Source organism: Electrophorus electricus, chromosome 3, assembly GCF_041902795.1.
Source record: "Electrophorus electricus isolate QZ-2024a chromosome 3, ASM4190279v1, whole genome shotgun sequence".
NCBI classification, from domain to species: Eukaryota; Metazoa; Chordata; class Actinopteri; order Gymnotiformes; family Gymnotidae; genus Electrophorus; species Electrophorus electricus.
This window is the reverse complement of record NC_137499.1, coordinates 25,736,721-25,762,325: the sequence shown is the minus strand read 5'-3', so window position 1 is coordinate 25,762,325 and position 25,605 is coordinate 25,736,721. Positions and strand designations below refer to the sequence as shown.

The following is a 25,605-nucleotide window of genomic DNA, read 5'->3' as shown; positions in this document are numbered from 1 at the left end:
GTCTCTGTGTGTGTGTGTGTGTGTGTGTGTTTGTGTGTTCGTTTGTATGGGCACGCCCTCCCCTTGTATCACACATGTTCTTCATTTTGTGTCATTATCGTGCATGTATTTAGGGTCCAGTCTAATCATTGGTGTTTGTCATTGTTTAACCTTCCATTTATTGTGCAACCAGGAACATAAATGTCCCTGACTGTAACTGTGATTCTGATGAGCTAACACCAAAGTTTGTTACGATCTAAAACAGATAAAAATCATTAATGTAATGAAAAGTGGAGTGATACATGTATAGTTCAAATTCCAGTGCTGTTATACTCTATATCAACACTCATGGAAAGACTCTTATCCAATCACATTACTTGGTTCTAACTTGTATAATTTATAATATAATGCACTAAAAAACAGTAACATGATCATTTCTTAGTAGTTTGGTAATGATTGCTATAATTACATAAATGTTTTAGGCATTAATAAAAGCTACAATTTGAATTACATTATGTGTCTTTAAAACAATTCTAATTCTTAACAAACAATTGGATTAGGTTATTTATTTGGGCCTGTTATTATAAAGTGTTACAAGATGTTCTTACCTTCCATTGTGTTCTGTTTGCTGTTGATTTTGATGTAGATGTGAAAGCCTCCCAGCACTGAAAGCAAGGTGATGATCTCCAAAACCCACACACAGAGAAACACCATGTTCCTCACGGCTAAGAAAGAGAGAGAGAGAGAGAGAGAGAGAGAGAGAGAGAGAGAGAGAGGGGGAGAGAGAGTAATGAAACAATAAAACAATATGCTGTAAATACTGAACATAATATATATTCTTTACCCTGTTCATGGCTACTTTAATAGTTACCACTTTTGTCAGAATATATTTTGTGCAGCTTATCTCTCAATATCACACTGTCACTTTTGGCCCCAGCAACACTTTTGTGTCTTGTGTTTCCACCATATTTGTCAGTGAGGGTTTCAAACTAATACAGCATTTATCTAAAAACTTAAAACCATCTAGTCCACTACAATGAATAGTAGTGTATGTGCTGTCAGTCCAGATTTTGTAGGCACAGCAAGCATTATGGGTAAAGATAGTATTTAAAATATCCATAACAGTAACAACAACAATGATGACAGTGATAATACAAACTAATATTTTAGTCCTGAACTACACACAATACACAGAATAATGGATATCATATGGTGATGAGGAGCTTTGTCACGTGCTTTGAATGGAAACCAAGTAACTAAACAGAAGTAGGTGAAAGGGTGACTATAGATTGCAGTTACCTAATTTCCTGAAATAAGGGATCAGGAGCTAGAGAAATACACTTATCTAGCACTTCGAGAAATATGAAATGTATTGTACTTAGATATATTTGATACTATGCCATCTATATTTATTGAACTATTCACTTACTCAAATGTATATGAGGGGCATAAATGCTTGAGGTGGGATTCTGAGTGGGGGTGAGGGTTTTGTTATCAGTTACTGGTAGACTTATACCAATGCCGGATGATCTCACATTCACCGCTGTTGTGGGATCTGCAGCTGAAGTTCCTGGAATTGCACATCAGAGGAGTATCACTAGTATTCACTCCTATGAGAAGTGTTAAACGCACATTCTGCTATTCTGTTAATAACTGTCAGTCCAGTCTGTCTCTTGGAGATCTACCATCCTGCAGACTGTATTAGCAAGTCTTAACTAACACCTAAAGCACCACTACCAACATTAAGGACTGAACTAAATTTGAATTACTTGGTCACTGAGGTGCCCAGCAGGGTTGGGTCACATTAGAAAAGGGGTGCCCAACTCTGGTCCTGCAGAGTTTACCTCCAACCCTAATAGAACACACCTGATCCAGTTAGTCAAGCCTTTCAACATTAGAGTCAGTTGTGTTGGACTGAGACTCTGCAGTGAAGTAGATCTCCAAGATGGCAGCAGGGCACTGCTGTCGTACTCTTTTAAAGGAACAAGACATTTAACTAGACAGTGTTGTGTGATGGTTTCTTTTCAGACATGATTGATTTATGGTGAGTAACTGAGTTTCTCTTTGAAGATTATGAGTAGTAACATTATCATTGCTGCATCATTATTGTTGTTATTGCTTTTACCATGATGATATCAAAGCTTAAAGAAAGTGAGCTTTACCAGGGCACTGGTGTAACAGAATAGAACTTTGTCCATGGCTGACGTTATTCTTTACATGGCAGGTGACATTTCCATCATACTCTTTCTCCAGCAGGAGAGTCTTGATTCCATCATCCAGTAGATGTGTGATTCTGGTTCCACTGAGAGTCCAGTTGAAGTGGAGCTGGTCCCCCTCAGAGGAACAGGACACTGTCCTCCTCTCACTGGAGAAGCAGTTATCCTTCACTACTACTGAGGACACTGCAGCTGCAGGTTACAGAGAACAGAATTTAAAAGAATAAAGACGATGTTTTATTCTAACAGGATCCTTAAACAGAAATATCAGTTTTGCTTTACAATAACGACACTTACATTAAGCTTTAATGACATATTCATGAGTTATAGTAAAATTGGAATATTATTGTATATACACTATTATATATTGTGACGAGGTGGCTGAGCAGGATGTGGGGACGAGTTCGTAGGACAAACATATAAGTTTATTGAGACACGTCAACACGAACATAGCACGCAGGCTATTGGGTTCAAACATTGACCCACACAGACTCAAACACAAGAATTATATACACGCACGCTAACACAACACAATGAGGAGCAGGTGTGAAACACAAGGAGGGTGTGGCCATACAGACGAACACACACAAACACACACACACACACACACACACACACACACACACACACTTACACACACACAGGGAGACGTTTGGGGGGAGGGGCCCTACAGTGACACACACACACACACACACACACACACACACACACACACACACACACACACAGGGAGACGTTTGGGGGGAGGGGCTGTACCGTGAGACACACACACACACACACACACACACACACACACACACACACACACACACACACACACACATATATATATATATATATATATATATATATATATATATATATATATATCTTTTACATATGTTGTTAATTAATATGTAGACCTACATCACACAAGCCAAATGTACTAAATCTCCATAATTTTTCTTTACAGGGAATAAATGAGACTAAAATCATGAAGTCTTCAAATAATATTAATATATACATTTAATATATTGCCCAAGTACCAAGTTCATGAAGCATTCATAAATAGTTCACTTGTAAGTGGATTACATATGATGTGTCAGTGTTGGTTGGTCTCTTTGATGAATGACCTGGTTTTGAATGAGGTGTAGGTGTTAGCTACATGCTTTTAACATTTAACCTATAAATGCACTTTATAATACAATTTATGCAAACATACATAAATACAGCATATGTATACATTTTTATACACATGAACGAAATATCCAGATATCACCTCTCATATTTAAAAACAGAATTCATGAACGAGGACACTGGAAACAAAGAAAGGATCAAAAATTAACTGCCCTACAAAGATTCACATGCACCTAAAATACAGACAAACCAATGTAAGGAAACTTGCTTCACAAGTTCTGGCTGTGTTCTTCCAGTTAGGAATTATAAGAAATCATTGTAAATTCAGTGGTTATGGCTGTTATCTGACATGAGATGATATAGTCCTACCTTCAATGTTCAGCTGGAGATGATATTTGCCTTTAATAGTACCCTTTGCATCAAAGGTGTCTAACGTGTATCTTCCTGAGTCTTTCTTCTCTGTTCTGGTTATTATAATGGTTCTATTATCAGCTATAAACTGCCATCTTGGCTGATCTAAACGGTTTGTTGTGATGTTTTGCTTTTTATATTTTAAAATTATACTGGTGTTATTGTTTAATATTATTTCATCCTCAGGGACCAGCTCCAGGTGCAGTGTTTCTCCCAGAGTTCCATAACATGTAAGATTCTGATTAAATCTGTAGATAGCAGGAACCGCACCTGCAGAGCGAGAAAATCAAGAACATTTTGTCATTAACTTGATGCAACAACATCTGATCTGCTCTAAACAACTTTAATCTACTTTAATGATTGAGTATCAATTTAAATTAAATTTATCTAATTTGACCACATACAATCAAATGTAAAATAAATTCTCTTTTACTATTAAAAGGAACTATCTGGGGCTCCTGAGCAGTGCACCAGAAAAACATTTTCCTCAATCTTCGTGGATTTGCTTGCTCAAGCCCTGATGTCACAGCCATCTGTGGGCAGGAGTCCAGGGAGGCAAAACTGACACCTGCTCTCTGGTTTGGTGGCACAGCTTTACTCTGTCAATCACAGCAACACTAGCCATGGATGCTTGAGTGCAGATGATAAGAACAGTTTGCACTTTCCTCTGAATGCTTTCAGCTGCCCTGTGTTGGACAATTAGCAGCAGCTTGTAAAGACGTGTTGATCCACATGTCTCGGAGTCTAACAAGCAACCTGAGTTATATACAGTTTTGAACAGTTACCACTCACTTCACCTCCAACCTGTAGTGATTTGTTAATGCTTTTTGTATAAACTCCTTATATTTTGTGTATAAATATGTATTTTGGAGTAAATTATTATCTAACATAAAATTGGCTCATGAAGTGTTCATTTTGCATTTGCTCACATGCATTCAGCAACAGATATTTGAGATTTAATTAAACACCGCCTTCTGTACCTGGATCCTGGATTTTGTGATTGAGAGTCCCCATGAGTTCAGACTGACAGCAACATATCCAGCACCACCACCCTGAGCACCGTCATCCCCCACAGCTGTGTGTTCAGTCTGCTGCTGTTCACACTGAGGACGCATGACTGTACTGCCCAGTACAGCTCAAACTGTATCAGTAAAGTTACTGATGACACAAGAGCCATGGACCTCAACAACAACTATAATGAATGACTGTATGGAGCAGAGGAGGATTGACTAATTTACTAAAAGAACCAAAGAGATCACACAGTTAGATGCTCTGACTCCAGTGTAATGTGATGTGGTACCAAATCGTACAGCAGGTCACGGTTGCCATAGTGCTGGGTGTCCAAGTGGTGGTCAGTAAACAATGTGGGAGTGATTGATAATTGGTCCAGCTTTGAGGGCAAGCCTGGTCTTTTGAGTCAGGGCAGTATCCACTCCACAAATGTGCTGCTCTCATTTACTGTAGCATAGAATGTAGTCTGGCAGATAGTTGTAGGATGGATAGTCACTGAGATACCAGAGCCGAGGTCAAACACCTGACAAACTGGCTTTACTGAACTGCCTGGCGATGATCAACATCAACATATGCACTGCAAATGATGACTATTCCTTCTCAGTTCATTCCCATGCCAGCACCTAGTACTGCTGCGATCAGTATTCCACTGACCTTCCCCATGCGTAAACCCAAAAAATATGATGGCTCCCCAGACAAGTGTCAAAGTTTCCTGTTACAATGTTCATTATACTTCAGTAGCCGTAGGATAGATAGTCACTGACATACAAGAGAAGAGGCCAAGCAGCAGAAATACTGCCTTTAATGATCTGTCATCTACCTAGAGATGCCACACAGGTTTCAACAATAATGAATGACTGTATGGAGCAGAGGAGGATTGACTAATTTACTAAAAGAACCAAAGAGATCACACAGTTAGATGCTCTGACTCCAGTGTAATGTGATGTGGTACCAAATCGTACAGCAGGTCATGGTCGCCATAGTGCTGGGTGTACAAGTGGTGGTCAGTAAACAATGTGGGAGTGATTGATAATTGGTCCAGCTTTGAGGGCAAGCCTGGTCTTTTGAGTCAGGACAGTATCCACTCCACAAATGTGCTGCTCTCATTTACTGTAGCATAGAATGCAGTCTGGCAGACAGTCGTAGGATAGATAGTCACTGACAAATTCCTTGTCTGAACATAATTGATTTATCGACAAATAAGAAATATTTTCAGTCATTTTCACTAATTACAATTTATAGGCCACCAGCACCTTATTCTGAGTTCTTATAGGAGTTTATTCACTTCCTGCAGTATTTAGTAATGGGTACTCTATGGAAACATTAATAGTCGTAGGGGTCTATTCACTACAGTAATTGCATGGTAACCTTGATTTTGGCTTTGGCGTCAACATAGATAACATAGCTATTCTCCCTCAGACTACAGTTGCCTCCAGCCAAGACCTTAGTCTTAACAAATGTTTATCTTCTTGCTATAGTTTCAAATGTATCACAACGTCCTCCATAGCAAGTCATTTTCTAGAAACTCCTCCAGATTGACCTGATTTTAGCTCTTGGACTAATTCCAACGAGTTAGACAATATGATGGAGCACTTTGATGGAGATGCTTTGTGTCAAACAACTTTAAAGGAGCAATAAGTAATTTTTCCAACAACTGTTCTTCACATTATTAAGTATCCATTATACTGACACCTGTTAACTTGGATTGTTCAGAGATTCTGTACTAATTCTATTTTAAAAATGACCATCTACATGTGAGAAGCCTGCTCTGTGGAGCAGAAATTTGTTAATTTTAAGACAACAAAGCAATTTGATTCTTTATCTCATGTGAGCTGCAAGAATGTGAGCTTAACAAGAAATTGGAATTACTTTTCTATATATGTTTTCTATTTTTGGTGGTAAAAATGATTTATTGCTCCTTAGTGGTACTACTAAGAAGTAAGAAAAAATAGAAACAATTTGTCCCTTGGTACAATTATGATATACACATGCTAAAACAACATATCAGTGAGGTAGAATGTCAAGGGTGTCTGACTAAGGTATGAAACCTCCACTCTGTTTGGAAGGATAGTTATACAGTACAAAAGGATGCTTTCTACAGTGTATCCAATATCCTTTCTTTTTGATTGAAAACATCAAGAATAATGTATTACTACCACAGATTACAGACATTTAGTGCAATATCTAAACTAAGAAGCAGTTACCAACAGAATAAGACATACCAGCAGCACACAGCAGTACTGATTTCATGAAAGCTTTCCATGATAAAATTTAAATTATTGAACAAAAAAATAAAACAGCTTGACTAACACGAGAATTTAGCTAACTTACTATTTGAATTTAGTTACTGAGCCCACTCGTTCAGCACAGAGGCTGGAACTTCTCCACTGCTTCAGCAGATGGAGGTGGTTAATTTGATTTCTTTAGTTTGTCATTGTGAGTCAGGAGCAAGGTGTGATTGATGATCTCAGAAGTATTTATTTTGCAAAAAACAGTGCAAGTCTTTAAGAGTGCAGACAGCAGGTTTAGCTTTGTCTCTGTCTGGTGGCTACAGACAATCAGTGCCAAGCAATGAACCCTGTGGGAATTACATAGAGTGTCAGTAAATGAGGGATACATGTAGGTGATAATTCAATAAATGAGTGATTGGCACTGGGGAAACGAATGAATGTTGTGGTCTGTGTGGTCTGCCAGGGCAGATTAGGTGACACCTACGATGTTACTTAAGGAAATATTTGTCTGTCATTTCTTAAGGTTTATAAGCCATCTAGTGTTGAGCCGAGGAGGATGGGTTCCCTTTTCAGCCTTGGTTCCTCAAGGTTTCTTCCTCTTGCTTTCAGGGACTGTCACACATATTATAAAAAGTACTTTATAAATACATTTGAACTGAATTGGCTGTTGAATTCAGGAAGGCCTGTGGTGATCACTCCTGCACTCCTCAGCATGTTCTACAGAGCTTCCCATGAGAGTCTGACCAGCTGTCTCCTGGCCTGATATGGGAACGGCAGTGTCTCAGACCACACGACCTACAGCAGAGAGTGATTGTACTGTAGTGTGTACAGTAGGCTTTGAAGGTTAAAATGGACTCCAGTGTGCAACTTATCTGTGCTTCAAAGAACTGAGGAAATATGTGAAGATATTAAAAACAAATCTTTCAGAGTGGCCCGACCAGACTGTCTGGTATGGGAGCTGCAACCTGAACTTGCAGTGGATAATGAAAACTGAGATCATGATCAGAGCCTCCCATGCCAGACTCCCATCACAAATACTACAGTTGGAGTTGGAGAAACCGTGGTGACCTGACCGCTCTAATACAATATCTTTGCTGTTTCCTGTAATGAAATAGCATAGGCAGAGTGATGGTCACAGCTGTCCAAAGTACCTTGTAGGCAAAATATTCCTTTACTTCTTTGGAAGGGCATTTTTGGAGTTAAACTATACTGTCATTTGCAATGAAAGGGAAGTAAAATGCATGCAAGGCTTTACATATAAAGCACCCAAAATTGACCATATGAACTCATCTCGAGAATGCACTATTCCAGACACAACAGAGCAATTTATAGAGCGACAGTATAAAGCATAAAATGCAAAGTTACTCTGAGAATGAATAACTATAATTTGTTAGATTTAATAGAATTTAAATATTGGCTGAATAGAATATATGAATCTAACATTATTAGAACATAATGACTTGTGTATCACAAATTGTAATATTTTGATATTTTGAATTGCTTCATGTCGAATTCTTTCAATGATTAAATACTCTGTAAAAATCTTACTGTTACATGATCAGCATAAAGTTCATATCAAGATATGCCATAAGTCAGTCATATATGTACGTCTGCACATGTCCAGTCCATCTCTCACAAGAACAGCAGACAAATCTTTGTCACGCAGCCGCCCTCAGTCCATGACTGCACCTCCCGTCTTCCCCTGCACAACCTCACCAGATCCTCATCACCAGATTACTAGTGTCACCTGTGTCTTATCTTTGCTACGCTTTATATTCTCTCCAGTTCCGTTTATTCCCTGCGAAGTATTATTGCTGTTCTATATCTGGCTATTACCCTCGCCTGTTTCGTGTTTGCTAATGTCGATTATTCCGCTATAAATAAAACTAGGCTATCCGCAAGCTTCCTTTTGAGCTTCCGCAGCCTCCCAACAAATAGATAGTTGTAAGCCTATAGGTAATGCATTTACATTTTGAAAAACAATCTTATGAAATTGCACTGGTGTTAAAGACAAATTGTAAGGCCTTGCAGCTGAATTGTCATTTCTTTTAGAAAAACCCATAAAACACCAAGTTTATCTAAATACATGAGTGGCACACAAGTATAAAAAGTGAGTTTTAGAAAATATACATTTTTAATCTGTTTTCCATTTTGTGAATTCCTATATTGGACCCTCATTTTTAAGAATGTCATTCCAAAAATAAAATGAGTTAAAATAAAATGAGTGCTACTTGCCCATGGCAGCTCCTGTGAACATCACCAGGACTCCAAAGATCCCCTGCATTTTCACACAGTGGTAAAAATACTTCAATCCAAGAGATTGATTATCTCTCTGAAGCTTCTGCTTGAGAACTTTGCAGTCAGTCACGACTCCGGTTATACACTTACTCACAACTTCACCCTGATGAGGAAATAAGGCAGGCCAATGAGAGAATGGAACTGGCTAATTTTTGACATGGCTAATAATGCTTTTTGCGTGAAAAAGAGGAAGTAAGAGCTTTCTTCCTGTTTTCTTACCAGAGAAAATGGACAGAATCCTATGTGTAAATTACAGTATTTAAGTAGTAAAAGTATTTAAATTGTTAAACAAATTCTCTACTTCCAGTCTTTCCACAGACTCTTTAGCAATCTATTACAAGTAGACAATGTTGTCAGTTATGATGATATTATAATAATACTCCCTTTTTGACATTACAGGTCCTTTACATTACAGACCTTTTGACTTGACAGGTCCTTTAGTTTGAAAGGAATCTGTATTGTGATGTTTAAAGCAGATTATTTTATTGTAGTTTAATGTGGCTTCTTTGTATCTACAGCTACAGTTGACAAAGTATAACCTTACAAGTTACGTTTCATAGTTGTACTTACTTCATGGTCGTACTTATATTTTATATGCAGTTGTTTAAGAGTAAATGTGAACCTAAAGACACATTAAAAAGCCTTTGATGAGAAAAATGTATATTTGGTTTATCGTCAGAATCATGTTGGTGATAAATCAGCCAATTCATGGTCAGAATAATAAAACAATCTGTACATTTTTAGACAGTGACATTACTGGATGTTTTGTTTTGGCCCTGAACTCTAGTACACTGGTTAATATTCAGAGTGTAGAATATCATCATCAGTTTGTCAGGGCATGGCCCCCTCTCCTAGACTCCTCCCCGTCTGTGTGTGTGTGTGTGTGTGTGTGTGTGTGTGTGTGTGTATGTGTCTTCATCGTCACGCGCCTGTTGTGTTGATTGTCCATGTCACACCTGTTTGTAACTGTTCCTTGTTAACACATAAATCTCTATTATACATTAATCCCTATTGTTCTGTTGTGTGGTGTCCGTGTTTAACTCAGTGTGTATCTTGTCTCGAATGTGAACACACATCACTTAATGTATACGGTCATTGTGTTGTTAATGTTTGGTGAGTCTTACATTATTCATCATGTAGATTACTTTCGGTTTGTGTTTATTGCTTCAAATAAAGAACAGTTTAGTGGTTTTGTTGTCTCGAGGCTTACGGGTAAGGCAGGCGTATGCGGTGCGGCTCTGGTCACAAACAGTTCTCTGCTCATGAACGATTATGCCGGTTTTGTTAGAGAACTGCGAAGGGTATTCCACCATCCCCGCCAGGGAAGGGCAAGCGTTCTTGCGCCTAAGGCAGGGATTGAGATCTGCAGCCAACTACGCCATGTAGTTCTGGACCCTGGCTGCGGGAACACATTGGAACAATCCCACGCAGATTGACGCATTTGTGAATGGGTTGTAGGCTGAATTACAGAACACGTGGAACACGCTGAATGAGGTGGTTCGTCTCACTGTAACCTATGACCGCCTCCTGCAGGAAAGGCGTCGGTGGGTACAACGGAACTCCACGCAATGAGATGGGACCGGAACCACCAGACAGACCGACACTCCTGAGGAGCCCATGCAGCTGGATGCAGCCGGTGTGCAGCAGAGAAGAGAACAAAGAGGCAGCAGTATGGTGAGTCCGTCTCGTTCCATGTTTAAAGTGTTGGTCAAGGTGTTGTACAAAAGCCGTGTGCTTTCAGCCTCTGCTCTAGTAGATTCATGAGCTGTGGGAAACATCATGGATTGGGGCTTTGCAAAGAGGCTAGGTATCAAGGCCATCGCCCTGCCCTCTTCGCTAAGCACACAGACCCTGGATGGGGGTCCAGTAGGCCCAGGCTATATCACCCATGCCACTCGATATTCCAGGCCTACATTAATGAGGTTCTGAGGGAGTTCTTGCAAAGATCCGTCATCTATATCGACGACATTTTGATCTATTCCCCCTCCTGGAACCAACATGTGCATGATGTGTGGGCCATGCTCCAGACCTTATTGCAGTCTGTAGTGCAAAGCTGAAAAATGTGAATTCCACTGCAAGGAAGTTGATTTCCTGGGGTACACTATTCAGGAGGGACGTGTGAGTATGCAACCAGGCAAGGTGGAGTCATTGAGGGCTTGGCCAAACCACTTACACGCAAGATGTTGCAGCGCTTTCTTGGCTTTGCCAACTTTTACAGGAGATTTATCAAATCCTTCATTTCACTGGCGAGGCCCCTCACAGACCAACTCCGGGGACCTTAGACTTGTCGTAGATACTTTAAAGATTATGGCTAATAAAGAACATGTTAGTTCAACTTCGCCTCTCGCTTCCTCCATATCGCCCACGTCACAGCTTTATGTATACATTCATTGTGTTAAAGCTTGATGAGTTTTATGTTATTACTCGTGTTAAATACTTTCAGTTTGTGTTTATTGCATCAAATAAAGACCAGTTTAGCGGTGGAGACTTGCCTTGGCATCCCTCTCTCACGACATGATCATTGCACAGTTCTATTTAAACCTATAAAGTCTGAACCATATATGAACAATAGTCTCTCTTATATTTGATAGCCCCCATTTCAAGTTCTTTACATTTTTTTTTTGGAACACAGCACTAGTTTCTGCACTATTGGTAACACTTAGTTTTGCGAGCGATATGTGACAATAATAGTTAAACTTAGTTGTCTTTACAGTGCTAAACATCTATGTAGTTGGAATATTATTTGTTTCCAAGTATACGAGTTTCATTCCAGTTTTGCCTACATTTCCTTGGCCCTGACACTTCACTACTACACCTGCACCTAATTTCAGAATTGTCAGGGCTGTATATATACACCACTGTGTTGTGCCCTTCTGAGCCGTATGTTCTGGTCCATATTTGGTTTGCTGATCATGGATTTGCTTGTGGCTTTTCTGCATGCTTATGTTTATGACCCATCTGCCTGTTTGGTTTAGTCCAAAATAAAATGTTTGTTCCTTGGAAAAACATAGTACCATAAACGTGATCTTAATGATACACTTGAGTCTTTGGTGCAAAAGCATTAAAATAGTATTTTTAATTTTTTTGTAATATAAGAAGAATGCAATCTGGATTAGGTTTTCACTGGAATAAACATTGTTGGTGCTCAAATTAATGATACCATTCAACACACAATAGCAAATTAGGTGTCCTCTGGCTCCTGTCACCATCCAGGGTGAGAACACTGAGGTGGTGACAGGAGCTGGAGGGAACCTAATTTGCCTACAAGTCATTTGCTCACCTAATTCACCTACAAGTACCTGCATGTCTATCAGGGTGACAAGTTGGGATGGGATGGGCATGTGGACAATCTGTACAAGAAGGGCAGAGCCACTTCCTGAGGAGGCTGAGGTCCTTTGGTGTAAGGCTGTTGTGTCAATTGTCTTCTTTTCTGCTGTTGTGTTCTGGGGCAGCAGTATTACAGCAAAGGACACTAACAGACTGAATAAGGTCATCAGAAAGTCCTGCTCAGTCCTGGGGGCTAAACTGGATATAGTGGAGACGGTGGGGCAGAGGAGGATGCTGGGAAAGATGTCATTGATGATGAATAACCGCTAAACACTGCAGGGACAGTGATTATAACGAACCTCTACAGGGTCAGAGGTGTAAACTGAGTAACAGACTCCAGCCTCACTGCAGGAAGCAGCGCTTTCACAGGTCATTTCTTGCTGCAGTCATCAAACTGGATAACTCTGCACTCTAAGTAATTTATTTCTCAGTAACTACTGTGCATCTATGCATCATCTGCACTACACATTATTACTGCTTATTCTTCATTGGTCTTTTGTACATTAATGTAGTTTACAGAAAGACAGTGTATTTTACTGTAGAACAATACTGTAATAATAACTGAAGCAGCAACCGTGGCCTTATTGTAATAGTAGCTCATGGTTGCAATACCTACATATGGCTTTATCACCTATACTGTACATATGGCTGTAACACCGTAATCTTTGCAGTAATCTTTGCAGTTTAGAAAAGCAATACTTGTGTGTATATACATGCATGCATACAAGTCATGCAGATGCAGTTATATTGTGTAGTACTTTTGAACAATTTTTGTATTAGTGCTTTTATGCCCACCTTCCCATTGTGTACTGTATGTTTGTCATGCATATTAATAACACTGAATTAGAGATATTAATAACATAAAACATAAGTGAGTATAGAAACTTTGTGTACAGGGCAGCGGCCTCTGCAGGCTTCAGCAGCACTCAATGTAAGATGTTATTGCTGAATTACTCATATCAAATATTGCTTATAATATTCATAACTCTGTTCATGGCTATTTCAGTAGTAACGACTTTTTACAGAATACATTTTTGAGAACCCAACTCTCACACTATAACTTTTGGCCCAAGCAACACTATGATACATTTTTAATCCTGTTAATGAGTCATTATTTCTCAGCAGTGGTCACGACATGTAACCACATCCTTATAATCCTGTAGTCCACTAGCACTAGTTAAAACAGCATCATTGCTGTATATGTGCAGGAAAGTGTTTGTTGATATTTCTGCAGCTACAGATTACAGAGAGTAGAATTTAAAAGAAATAAAGGTGCTCCTTTCCAACAGGGTTCTTATACAGTAATATCAGTATTGTGATGCGATGAGGCTAAGCAGGATGTGGGGACAAGTCGTGAGAGACAGAACAATGTTCATGGAGACACAAAACAAAGACCACGTAGCACACCAGCTAGTGGTAGATTAAACACCGACCAGGTAGCAACGTCAGAGGAGCAGACTATGTATGCAGAATAAAATGAGTGAAGTGAACTTGTGTTATTGCACAGTCGCAAACATCTCATTCTCATTCTGACATTCAGAGACTCAGAAACAACTCAGAATAAGAAAAAAATATTGATAAAGATTCAGAAACACTTTGCTCAGCCTAGTGAGTTCACTTAGTGTGAACAGGCTACATTGCAAATTTCCTGTCACATTGTAGAGTTTGTCTGTCTGAATCATTCTGAAGTTTGGAACAGATGGGGCTCATACCTGGCTACCTGCCTCCAGCTGAAGTTCCAAACCAAGAGCAACACTGCTCACACAGCAACCCTTTACCAGGGTGACGTATCCACAACATCCCCGATGAACCAAAGCACCATTCAGCAGAAGGAGACCTCAGCCATTCCTACAACATCACATGAACCTCCAACCAAAATCATAATATTCACAGTACAAGAGTAAAGCACATTACCTCAACACGTGCAAAACATTCAAGAACTTGACAACCAAAAAGACTGTCGTAAGAAATGTAAAGACAGAAAGGAGCTGTATGTACATCCATTGGATGCACTGCAGTAGACAGCTGCGACTGGAATAGCCCCTGCACAGTATGCAAAGTGCTCGACCTAACAAGAGTTAGCAGATCTTTACCTCAGTGCTCACAGTCACATCACCCACAGTGGTTTACCTTCATTATCATAATGACTAACACAGAATAATGCTCATGAGGTCCTAAGCTGGAACAATAATGAGCTGATGGAGATTGATCCTCTGTCAAGGAACATGGAGCTCCTAGAGGTAAGACCCCCACTAATTAGCTCTAAGACTAATTACTAATTATTACAACACTAATCAGCTCTCAAAGAGTAACAGTAACATACACCATCCCATATTTAGGTCTGCAGTGGAATGTGTTGACCTGTTGAGGAATGAGCACAACAACACGGAGAACTTTAAACCCTCCCTGTACACCAGGTACACCAGGTTTTAGTTATGCAGTGTGTTCCACAAAGTGACAACCAAAGCCAGGGCATTTATGCAAGGCCTCATTATGAATCATGTCAGTGGCCTGCCCTGCACAATCTAGATATTGGGTCTGTGAGCCTGAGCTCAGAACTCAGTCAGAACTGTGTCACTGCTAAATAACAAAACACTGGTCTGGTCAGAGTGAGGGGCGGTCCAGAGCCATCTGGTTCAATTTTTACATACATGCCTCAAGAGCACTTGTTCCTATAAAATATATGTATAGTAAATGCGTTACATATAGACAAAGCAGATTTTTAAATGAATAAGTATTAATAGGGAAAGAATTAAGAATTTAATAAAAACATTTTAAACAGTCAAGCATACATTTTAAACAGAGAAAAATGACATACAAACACTTTCTAATGTGTAGAAATCATAAATTCTCTTTTTATGTACCCATGAAAACCTATTGAAAGTATCAGTGTTAGAATCTATATACTATACATAATGCATTCATCAAAAATGTTTTGATGTTCTGCTATTGATCACTTGACAAATCATAGTGTGTATAGTGCCCTCTAGTGGGTAATGTGAACCTTCACTGGTCAAAAAGTTTTCACATTTTTTCAGATAATGAACTTTCGCTTTATAAAGTCAGATGTGGAATAACAGATTCTGAATACATCAGTTGTGAAAATTTTCTGCCAGTAATTTTTTTTTTTCATGTAGATCTGGTTTGTGCAAAGTTGTGTTTGCTGAAACAGATAAGGCAGAGCCCTAAATGGGCAAATAGTTGGCATCAATTAATTTCATCTTTTGCATTGATGAGGCAAAAAAAAAAGAAAAAGAGAATATCATTAAAGACTCCTAGAAGACATTAAAGGGCTGAGAATAAAATAACATTTTAGTCCAAACCTTAACATTTATGGCATTTTGGCAGTTGCTTTTACCCAGAGTAACTTACATGTGGAACTTTTTTATTTTTTAGACTTTTATTTCTATTTAAACTTTTTCTTTTTGTGCTGTGTGCACCATACATGTGCAGAGAATTATGGATAACTGAGGCTGAATGTAGGAGGCATTTCTAGGCTGTATTTGAAGGACGCTTCACGTTGGAACAGCCTTCTATGACATAACGGCTGATAAATGCAGCCTAGGCTCTGGAACGCTGCTGCTGTGTCCCTCTCTACTCCAACAGAACTCCTCCATGTGCTCTACATCACAGTATACAGACACACAGCATCCCTTCCTTCCACATCAGCACACGAAAAACATTTAGTGATCTGACAATCCAAACATTTACTAAACAGTGACATGTTAGCTTTACATTACCACACCATTCCCAAATACAAATACAAAAGAGCTCATGCCGATTAAACTGCAATCATGAGATTACATCACTTTGTTACTTGACCAAGGTACTTGATGATGGATTGGGCAGTTTTTACAATGAATTACATTTTGCAATGTCCTCAATGAGCTGAATAAATTGTCTCCAGCCATGTTCTGTAAATGTATGTGTTCTCTTTCATTTATGGATCTCTGCTGGTGTTTCAGTTTAGATGAGTTTGGGGAATCTAGTGGTTGTTATAACACTCCTCTGGTGGAGTTCCGCTTCACTTCTTGATCCTGGTTGGTCTACAGAGCCTCTACCATCTGCTGTTCTTTACCTAAGAGTATTACAGTGGAAGGAGACAACATGTTCATCATCACATGGTGGCAAAAAAATGCAAACAATATCCTACATGTATTACCTTGAAAAGGAGAGAAATTGATGCCACTTTACTGTGTTTGCTAAATTATCAATACTGATCATTTTTACCACTACATCATAATCCAGGTGTCACGGAACGCTCACCTCCCATGAGTCAGGTGCTTTGGCCCGCCACATGCAGTGGAAGGATTCCCGTTTGTGGCCACGCCTGCGCACACCTGTACCTCGTCCTGTCTGTGTATTTAAGCCCGCATCAGTGTGTGCAGTGTTGTTGATCATTGTTGATGTGATGTGCTAATATTAAGGTTAATGTTCTTTTCGTCATTGTTAAACGTATGCGTGTTCATCATGTTTGTTCAATGTTAACCGTTACATGTTCATGTTCTTCGTTTGTAATACGTGAGTGCTGTTGTCGTTATGTGTTAATAAGTGTTCGTCCACGCCGCTAAAGTCTGTGCGTCCTGCCCTTCGCCCAATCCGGCCACCACGCATTACAGAATGACCAACCACCACAGGACACCAGCTCCCACGGCAAAAAACGGACTTCCTAGCGGGAGATGCTTAGCGGGAGGTGCTTAGGCAGCCCCCGCACTGCTGCCTGGATCCTAGGACATTGGGGAGAGGACCGCGACCGCTGTCCGTGTCTTCTCCAGAAGTGGAGGGGAACACCCCCAGGTATTTCTGGGGGGGGCTAAGGCTGTTGAGCCTGGGCCGAGGAGGACCGAGGGGCACCACACCGACCAGAGAGAGGGTGGTTGGGTGGATCATCTGGATCACCAGTGGGGAGAGCGGAAGCTCGAATCCCTTCCATTCAGCGGACTCGCCAGGGAGGCTGGAGGGGTCTGCCCATAGCCCCGGAAGCAAACTGCCTCTGGGACGCTGCTAGAGCAGCGGCAGAGAGGAGGACCTTCGGAGGAGGTAGAACATTTGCAACTGGGGTGGACGTGCACCCCCGCGTGTCCGTTGAGGCCACGGACATCTTTGAGGCGCCTGCGCGGAGGGCAGGTGTCACGTCACGGCGCTTTATATGTTTGTGTGTAGGCGCTATTGTGTCTTTACAGGCGCAACATCATTGGGAGCGTACCGAACTGCTCTGAGAGAGGCAAGGAGGCTACCTTTCTCCCTATTGTGGTGAGGTTTCCCTTGCTGACGGCACATGGCCCGCCTGGTACTGGGTTGGCGCCAGGCATTGCCGTGCTGTGTTTTGTGTTTACGTGTACACGGCGCCCAGAGGTTCGCGTTCATTGGATGGATGTGTCGGGAGTTGCACCCCTTGGGAGGGGGTTCTGTCACGGAATGCTCGCCTCCCGCAAGTCATGTGGTTTGGCCCGCCAAGTGCAGTGGGAGGATCCTGTTCATAGCCACACCTGCACACACCTGTATTGTTATTCTTTTGTGTATTTAAACTCTTGTCATTGTGTGCAGTGTTAGTTATTGTTGACATTGTGTTAATGTAGCGTGTTCATGTTAATGTTAAATGTTCTTGTCATTGTTAAATGTATCCTGTTCATCGTGTTTGTTCAGTGTTAACCATGTTGCGTTCATTGTTTGTAATACATATGAGTGCCGTTGTCTGTTTCAATTAAATGTTCATCCATGTGGAGGAGGTCTGTGCGTCCTGCTGCACGCCCTGCGGCACTCAGGCCAGCAGAATCGTTACACAAGGTACTCTAAATGATGATGCACAGGTCAGTTTCTGAGCATGTTCCATAATAAATATAAATCTAACACTGAAGCAGTATGACATGAGAGGGAGTGCTGTTATACTGAATACACTGGTCAACAATGGTTTTGCAAAAAATACCTTTTTATGTATATGAATTCAATTATTTTTGCAATTTCTCTCACTGATAGTTTTTCTGTTCCAGTATACTTGTATGTCATCATGTCTGGAATGGAAAAGTGGTATCCAGGCAAGTGGATCTCCTCTGTTGGCAGACTAACGCCGAACATCACTCTTTGACCTCACGTTCCTCAGGTCAAGTATATGGAGAAATCATACACTGTACATTTTAGAAGTATCTTTTTGCATATTTTAAGAAGCCCTACTTATCAATTAGTAATATGTAGTTAATGGACACTTTAATTGCTGTCACCATAGGTAATCGAAAAGTTCTAAAAACAAATTAAAATTCAGCATGGAAGATTATAATGTACACCTATTTTAGTTTGCGAATCAAATAATATTAAACTTTTAACAGTTATAAGCAATATATTTTGATTTGATCAACTCAGCTGTTGCCAAACAACGCATTTTCCTGCACACTAGCTGTCACGGTACGGCCCCTCCTCCCAGACATGAATGTGTGTTTGTGTGTGTGTGTTTGTGTTTGTATGGCCACACCCTCCCCGTGTATCACTCCTGTTCCTCGATTTGTGTTGTTATCGTGCGTGTATTTAAGGTCTTGTTTAATCATTCGTCAACCTTGCGTTAGCTTGTGTGTTACATTATCTGTTGTTTTGTGTCAGTAGACATCACTATGTTGTACTCAGCTCATTCCTGCATCCTCCTTAGCTTCCGACATTATAGAAACACTGACCACAGAAGGATGTCTGGAAAGAAGACAAAAGGGAGAAGAAGGGGAAGAAAACGTATAACCGCTCATCCCCAGCCCTTCCGAGGAAACTCTCCATACTCTTGGGTACACTCACTACTACAACAGGGGAGAGTGCCCCTGGAGGATTTTGGGGGAGCCCTGAGTGTATTCCAGGATTGGACTCTGCAGAGTCCTACAGACCCTCGACGGACTACCGGATTACGACCAGTATCCAGGTTCGGACTCTGAAGAGTCCTATTATCCATACTGGGACTAGCAGGAGGGCTACGGGGATTACGGATGGAGTGAGGAGCACCACAACGTCAGCCTCTGGTCGAAGTCGGAGGTCGACAGCCTGGAAGGTCCAACAATGGAGGTGGAGGAGGCCCTGCATGAGGATCCCTCTTCTGTGATAGCAGATTTTGAGCAGATTCAGCAGATTCCGAGAGCAATGAGCCTCCGGTGCCCCAAGGCTCTGCCCAAGGCACTGGAGTCAGCAAGCTGCCCCGCGTGTCTGGCAGAGAGGTGGCGTCATCATCTGAAGACACTCCCTCACCTACGGCACACAGCCCCAGAGCTCCAGTGCCTACATGCAAGCCTCAAAGAGGCAAGAAGGATGCGTTACCAGTCCCTGCCACAGAGACAGGCAAAACAGCTGGTGCACTTCCTGGGGTGTCTGCCACAAAGCTGGAAAAACCGCTGCCACCTGAATTGGCGAAGGGCGATCCCCCACAGGCTGGTCTGACTTCAACCCAGCCGACGACTGGGGGACAGGCTGGGGTTCCTGCCAGCTTCCCCAGACTTTTTCCCAACCCTTTGTGTGGTTTTGTTCATGTACCCGTCCCTGTCACACTTAATGTGCCGGTCACTTTCTCCCCCTTTGTGTCTGTGCCTGCTCCTGTCAGTGTGTCCACCCCTGTGTCTGTCGTCGTCTTGGTCCCTGTCTTCCTCCTCTCAGTCCTCCTGGCCCTGGTCCTTGTCGGGTTGCTATGTCCTCCAGCCTCGCTGTTTGGTCTGGGGGTCGTACCCGATAGGCTGGCATGCTGGGAGTTGCGGCGTTGGGGAGGGGCTCTGTCAAGGTACGGCCCCTCCTTCCAGATGTCTCTGTGTGTGTGTGTGTGTGTGTCTGTTTGTGTGTTCGTTTGTATGGGCACGCCCTCCCCTTGTATCACACATGTTCTTCATTTTGTGTCATTATCGTGCATGTATTTAGGGTCTAATCATTGGTGTTTGTCATTGTTTAACCTTCCATTTATTGTGCAACCAGGGACATAAATGTCCCTGACTGTAACTGTGATTCTGATGAGCTAACACCAAAGTTTGTTACGATCTAAAAGAGATAAAAATCATTAATGTAATGAAAAGTGGAGTGATACATGTATAGTTCAAATTCCAGTGCTGTTATACTTTATATCAACACTAATGGAAAGACTTGTATAATTTATAATTTAACTTGTATAATTTATAATATAATGCACTAAAAAACAGTAACATGATCATTTCTTAGTAGTTTGGTAATGATTGCTATAATTACATAAATGTTTTAGGCATTAACAAAAGCTACAATTTGGATTACTATATGTGTCTTTAAAACAATTGTATAAATATGCATAATTCTTAACAAACAATTGGATTAGGTTATTTATTTGGGCCTGTTATTATAAAGCGTTACAAGATGTTCTTACCTTCCACTGTTCTGTTTGCTGTTGATTTTGATGTAGATGTGAAAGCCTCCCAGCACTGACAGCAAGGTGATGATCTCCAAAACCCACACACAGAGAAACACCATGTTCCTCATGGCTGAGAGAGAGAGAGAGAGAGAGAGAGAGAGAGAGAGAGAGATGCTGTAAATACTGAACATAATATATATTCTTTACCCTGTTCATGGCTACTTTAATAGTTACCACTTTTGTCAGAATATATTTTGTGCAGCTTATCTCTCAATATCACACTGTCACTTTTGGCCCCAGCAACACTTTTGTGTCTTGTGTTTCCACCATATTTGTCAGTGAGGGTTTCACACTAATATAGCATTTATCTAAAAACTTAAAACCATCTAGTCCACTACAATGAATAGTAGTGTATGTGCTGTGATATCTTTCAGTATTTCTGCAGGTACAGATGACAGAGAATAGAATTTAAAATAATTGGTTTAATATGGTGAAGTGGAGCTTTCTAATGTGATTAGAATGGAAACCAAGTAACTGAATAGAAACTGGAAAAAGGGTGACTGTAGATTTAATTTACAAACATTCAGAGAACTCAGATAAAAGGATTGCGAGAACTACCCTTATCTAGCACTTTAAGGAACATGAGATCTGGGTTTAGATTTATTTGATACTATGGCATCTAGACAGAAAACTCAGAAATGAGATGTGTAAATGAGGCATGACGAGGTCAGTCTCACTGCTGTTGTGGGAGCTGCAGCTGAAGTTTCTGGAATTGCACATCAGTGGATTATCAGTAGTATTCACTCCTATGAGAAGTATTGTAAATACAAATCCTGCTATTCTGTTATTAACAGTCAGTCCAGATTTTGTAGGCACAGCAAGCATTATGGGTAAAGATAGTATTTAAAATATCCATAACAGTAACAACAACAATGAATGACAGTGATAATACAAACTAATATTTTAGTCCTGAACTACACACAATACACAGAATAATGGATATAATATGGTGATGAGGAGCTTTGTCATGTGCTTTGAATGGAAACCAAGTAACTAAACAGAAGTAGGAAAAAGAGTGACTATTGGACTTAAATGTATTTGATACTATGCCATCTATATTTATTGAACAACTTGCTCAGATATATATGTGGGACATAAATGCCTGAGTTGGGATTCTGAGTGGGGGTGAGGGTTTTGTCATCAGTTACTGGTAGACTTATACGAATGTTGGGTGATGTCACATTCACCGCTGTTGTGGGATCTGCAGTTGAAGTTTCTGGAATTGCACATCAATAGAGTATCACTAGTATTCACTCCTATGAGAATTGTTGTGGTAAACACAGATCCTGCTATTCTGTTATTAACAGTCAGTCCAGTCTGGCCCCTGGACATCTACCTGTATTATCAACTCTCAACTAATACCTAAAGCACAGCTACCAACATTAGAGAATGAACTACATTTGAATTGTTTGGTCATCGAGGTGCCCAGCAGGGTTGGGTCACATTAGAACAGGGGTGCCCAACTCTGGTCCTGCAGATCTACTGCCCTGCAGAGTTTACCTCCAACCCTAATAGAACACACCTGATCCAGTTAGTCAAGCCTTTCAACATTAGAGTCAGTTGTGTTGGACTGAGACTCTGCAGTGAAGTAGATCTCCAAGATGGCAGCAGGGCACTGCTGTCGTACCCTTTTAAAGGAACAAGACATTTAACTAGACAGTGTTGTGTGATGGTTTCTATTCAGACATGATTGATTTATGGTGAGTAACTGAGTTTCTCTTTGAAGATTATGAGTAGTAACATTGTCATTGCTGCATCATTATTGTTGTTATTGCTTTTAACATGATGATATCAAAGCTTAAAGAAAGTGAGCTTTACCAGGGCACTGGTGTAACAGAATAGAACTTTGTCCATGGCTGACGTGATTCTTTACATGGCAGGTGACATTTCCATCATACTCTTTCTCCAGCAGGAGAGTCTTGGTTCCATCATCCAGTAGATGTGTGATGCTGGTTCCACTGAGAGTCCAGTTGAAGTGGAGCTGGTCCCCCTCAGAGGAACAGGACACTGTCCTCCTCTCACTGGAGAAGCAGTTCTCCTTCACTACTACTGAGGACAATGCAGCTGCAGGTTACAGAGAACAGAATTTAAAAGAATAAAGACGATGTTTTATTCTAACAGGATCCTTAAACAGAAATATCAGTTTTGCTTTACAATAACGACACTTACATTAAGCTTTAATGACATATTCATGAGTTATAGTAAAATTGGAATATTATTGTATATACACTATTATATATTGTGACGAGGAGGCTGAGCAGGATGCGGGGACGAGTTCGTAGGACAAACATATAAGTTTATTGAGACACGTCAACACGAGCATAGCACGCAGGCTATTGGGTTCAAACATCGACCCACACAGACTCAAACACAAGAATTATATACACGCACGCTAACACAACACAATGAGGAGCAGGTGTGAAACACAAGGAGGGTGTGGCCATACAGATGAACACACACAAACACACACACACACACACACATACACACACACAGGGAGACGTTTGGGGGGAGGGGCCCTACCGTGACACACACACACACACACACACACACACACACACACACACACACACACACACACACACACACACACACACATATATATATAAATATATATATATATATATATATATATATATATATATATATATATATATCTTTTACATATGTTGTTAATTAATATGTAGACCTACATCACACAAGCCAAATGTACTAAATCTCCATAAATTTTCTTTACAGGGAATAAATGAGACTAAAATCATGAAGTCTTCAAATAATATTAATATTACATTTAATATATTGCCCAAGTACCAAGTTCATGAAGCATTCATAAATAGTTCACTTGTAAGTGGATTACATATGATGTGTCAGTTTTGGTTGGTCTCTTTGATGAATGACCTGGTTTTGAATGAGGTGTAGGTGTTAGCTACATGCTTTTAACATTTAACCTATAAATGCACTTTATAATACAATTTATGCAAACATACATAAATACAGCATATGTATAAATTTTTATACACATGAACTAAATATCCAGATATCACCTCTCATTTTTAAAAACAGAATTCATGAACGAGGACACTGGAAACAAAGAAATGATCAAAAACTAACTGCACTACAAAGATACACATGCACCTAAAATACAGACAAACCAATGTAAGGAAACTTGCCTTACAAGTTCTAGCTGTGTTCTTCCAGTTAGGAATGATAAGAAATCATTTGTAAATTCAGCGGCTATGGCTGTTAACTGACATGAGATGATATAGTCCTACCTTCAATGTTCAGCTGGAGATGATATTTGCCTTTACTAGTACCCTTTGCATCAAAGGCGTCTAACGTGTATCTTCCTGAGTCTCTCTTCTCTGTTCTAGTTATTATAATGGTTCTATTATCAGCTATAAACTGCCATCTTGGCTGATCTAAAAGATTTGTTGCGATGTTTTGCTTTTTATATTTGAAAATTAAAGTGATGTTATTGTTTAATGTTATTTCATCCCCAGGGACCAGCTCCAGGTGCAGTGTTTCTCCCAGAGTTCCATAACATGTAAGATTCTGATTAAATCTGCAGATAGCAGGAACCGCACCTGCAGAGCGAGAAAATCAAGAACATTTTGTCATTAACTTGATGCAACAACATCTGATCTGCTCTAAACAACTTTAATCTACTTTAATGATTGAGTATCAATTTAAATTAAATTTATCTAATTTGACCACATACAATCAAATGTAAAATAAATTCTCTTTTACTATTAAAAGGAACTATCTGGGGCTCCTGAGCAGTGCACCAGAAAAACATTTCACTCAGTCTTCATGGATTTGCTTGCTCAAGCCCTGATGTCACAGCCATCTGTGGGAAGGAGTCCAGGGAGGCAAAACTGACACCTGCTCTCTGGTTGGGTGGCACAGCTTTACTCTGTCAATCACAGCAACACTAGCCATGGATGCTTGAGTGCAGTTGATAAGAAAAGTTTGCACTTTCCTCTGAATGCTTTCAGCTGCCCTGTGTTGGACAATTGGCAGCAGCTTGTAAAGACGTGGTGATCCACATGTCTTGGAGTCTAACAAGCAACCTGAGTTATATACAGTTTTGAACAGTTACCACTCACTTCACCTCCAATCTGTAGTGATTTGTTAATGCTTTTTGTATAAACTCCTTATATTTTGTGTATAAATATGTATTTTGGAGTAAATTATTATCTAACATAAAATTGGCTCATGAAGTGTTCATTTTGCATTTGCTCACATGCATTCAGCAACAGATATTTGAGATTTAATTAAACATCGCCTTCTGTACCTGGATCCTGGATTTTGTGATTGAGAGTCCCCATGAGTTCAGACTGACAACAACATATCCAGCACCACCACCCTGAGCACCGTCATCCCCCACAGCTGTGTGTTCAGTCTGCTGCTGTTCACACTGAGGACGCATGACTGTACTGCCCAGTACAGCTCAAACTGTATCAGTAAAGTTACTGATGACACAAGAGCCATGGACCTCAACAGCAACTATAAAGAATGACTGTATGGAGCAGAGGAGGATTGCCTAGTTTACTAAAAGAACCAAAGAGATGACTACAGTTACATGCTCTGACTCCAGTGTAATGTGATGTGGTACCAAATCGTACAG

The 25,605-nt window shown here is 40.4% G+C and overlaps 1 protein-coding gene and 1 long non-coding RNA gene across 2 annotated transcripts in view; both read right to left on the bottom strand.

Annotated features, from left to right (window-relative positions):
- The window catches only part of LOC145656969 (uncharacterized), a 167,006-nt gene extending 157,688 nt beyond the window's left edge, over nt 1–9,318 (bottom strand). Inside the window, exon 1 of the mRNA XM_081710808.1 lies at nt 9,200–9,318. Within this exon, the coding sequence (XP_081566934.1) occupies nt 9,200–9,248 (49 nt within the window). The 5' untranslated portion in view covers nt 9,249–9,318. The remainder of the gene's footprint in view (nt 1–9,199) is intronic.
- Nucleotides 9,319–17,452: 8,134 nt separating this feature from the next.
- Nucleotides 17,453–21,980, bottom strand: LOC145656968 (uncharacterized). Its single transcript, XR_014122701.1, has 3 exons — nt 21,656–21,980; nt 20,934–21,048; nt 17,453–20,578 (listed from the first exon to the last, which is right to left on the bottom strand). It is a non-coding gene; the product is annotated as an uncharacterized LOC145656968 (long non-coding RNA).
- Between the last annotated feature and the right edge of the window lie 3,625 nt (nt 21,981–25,605).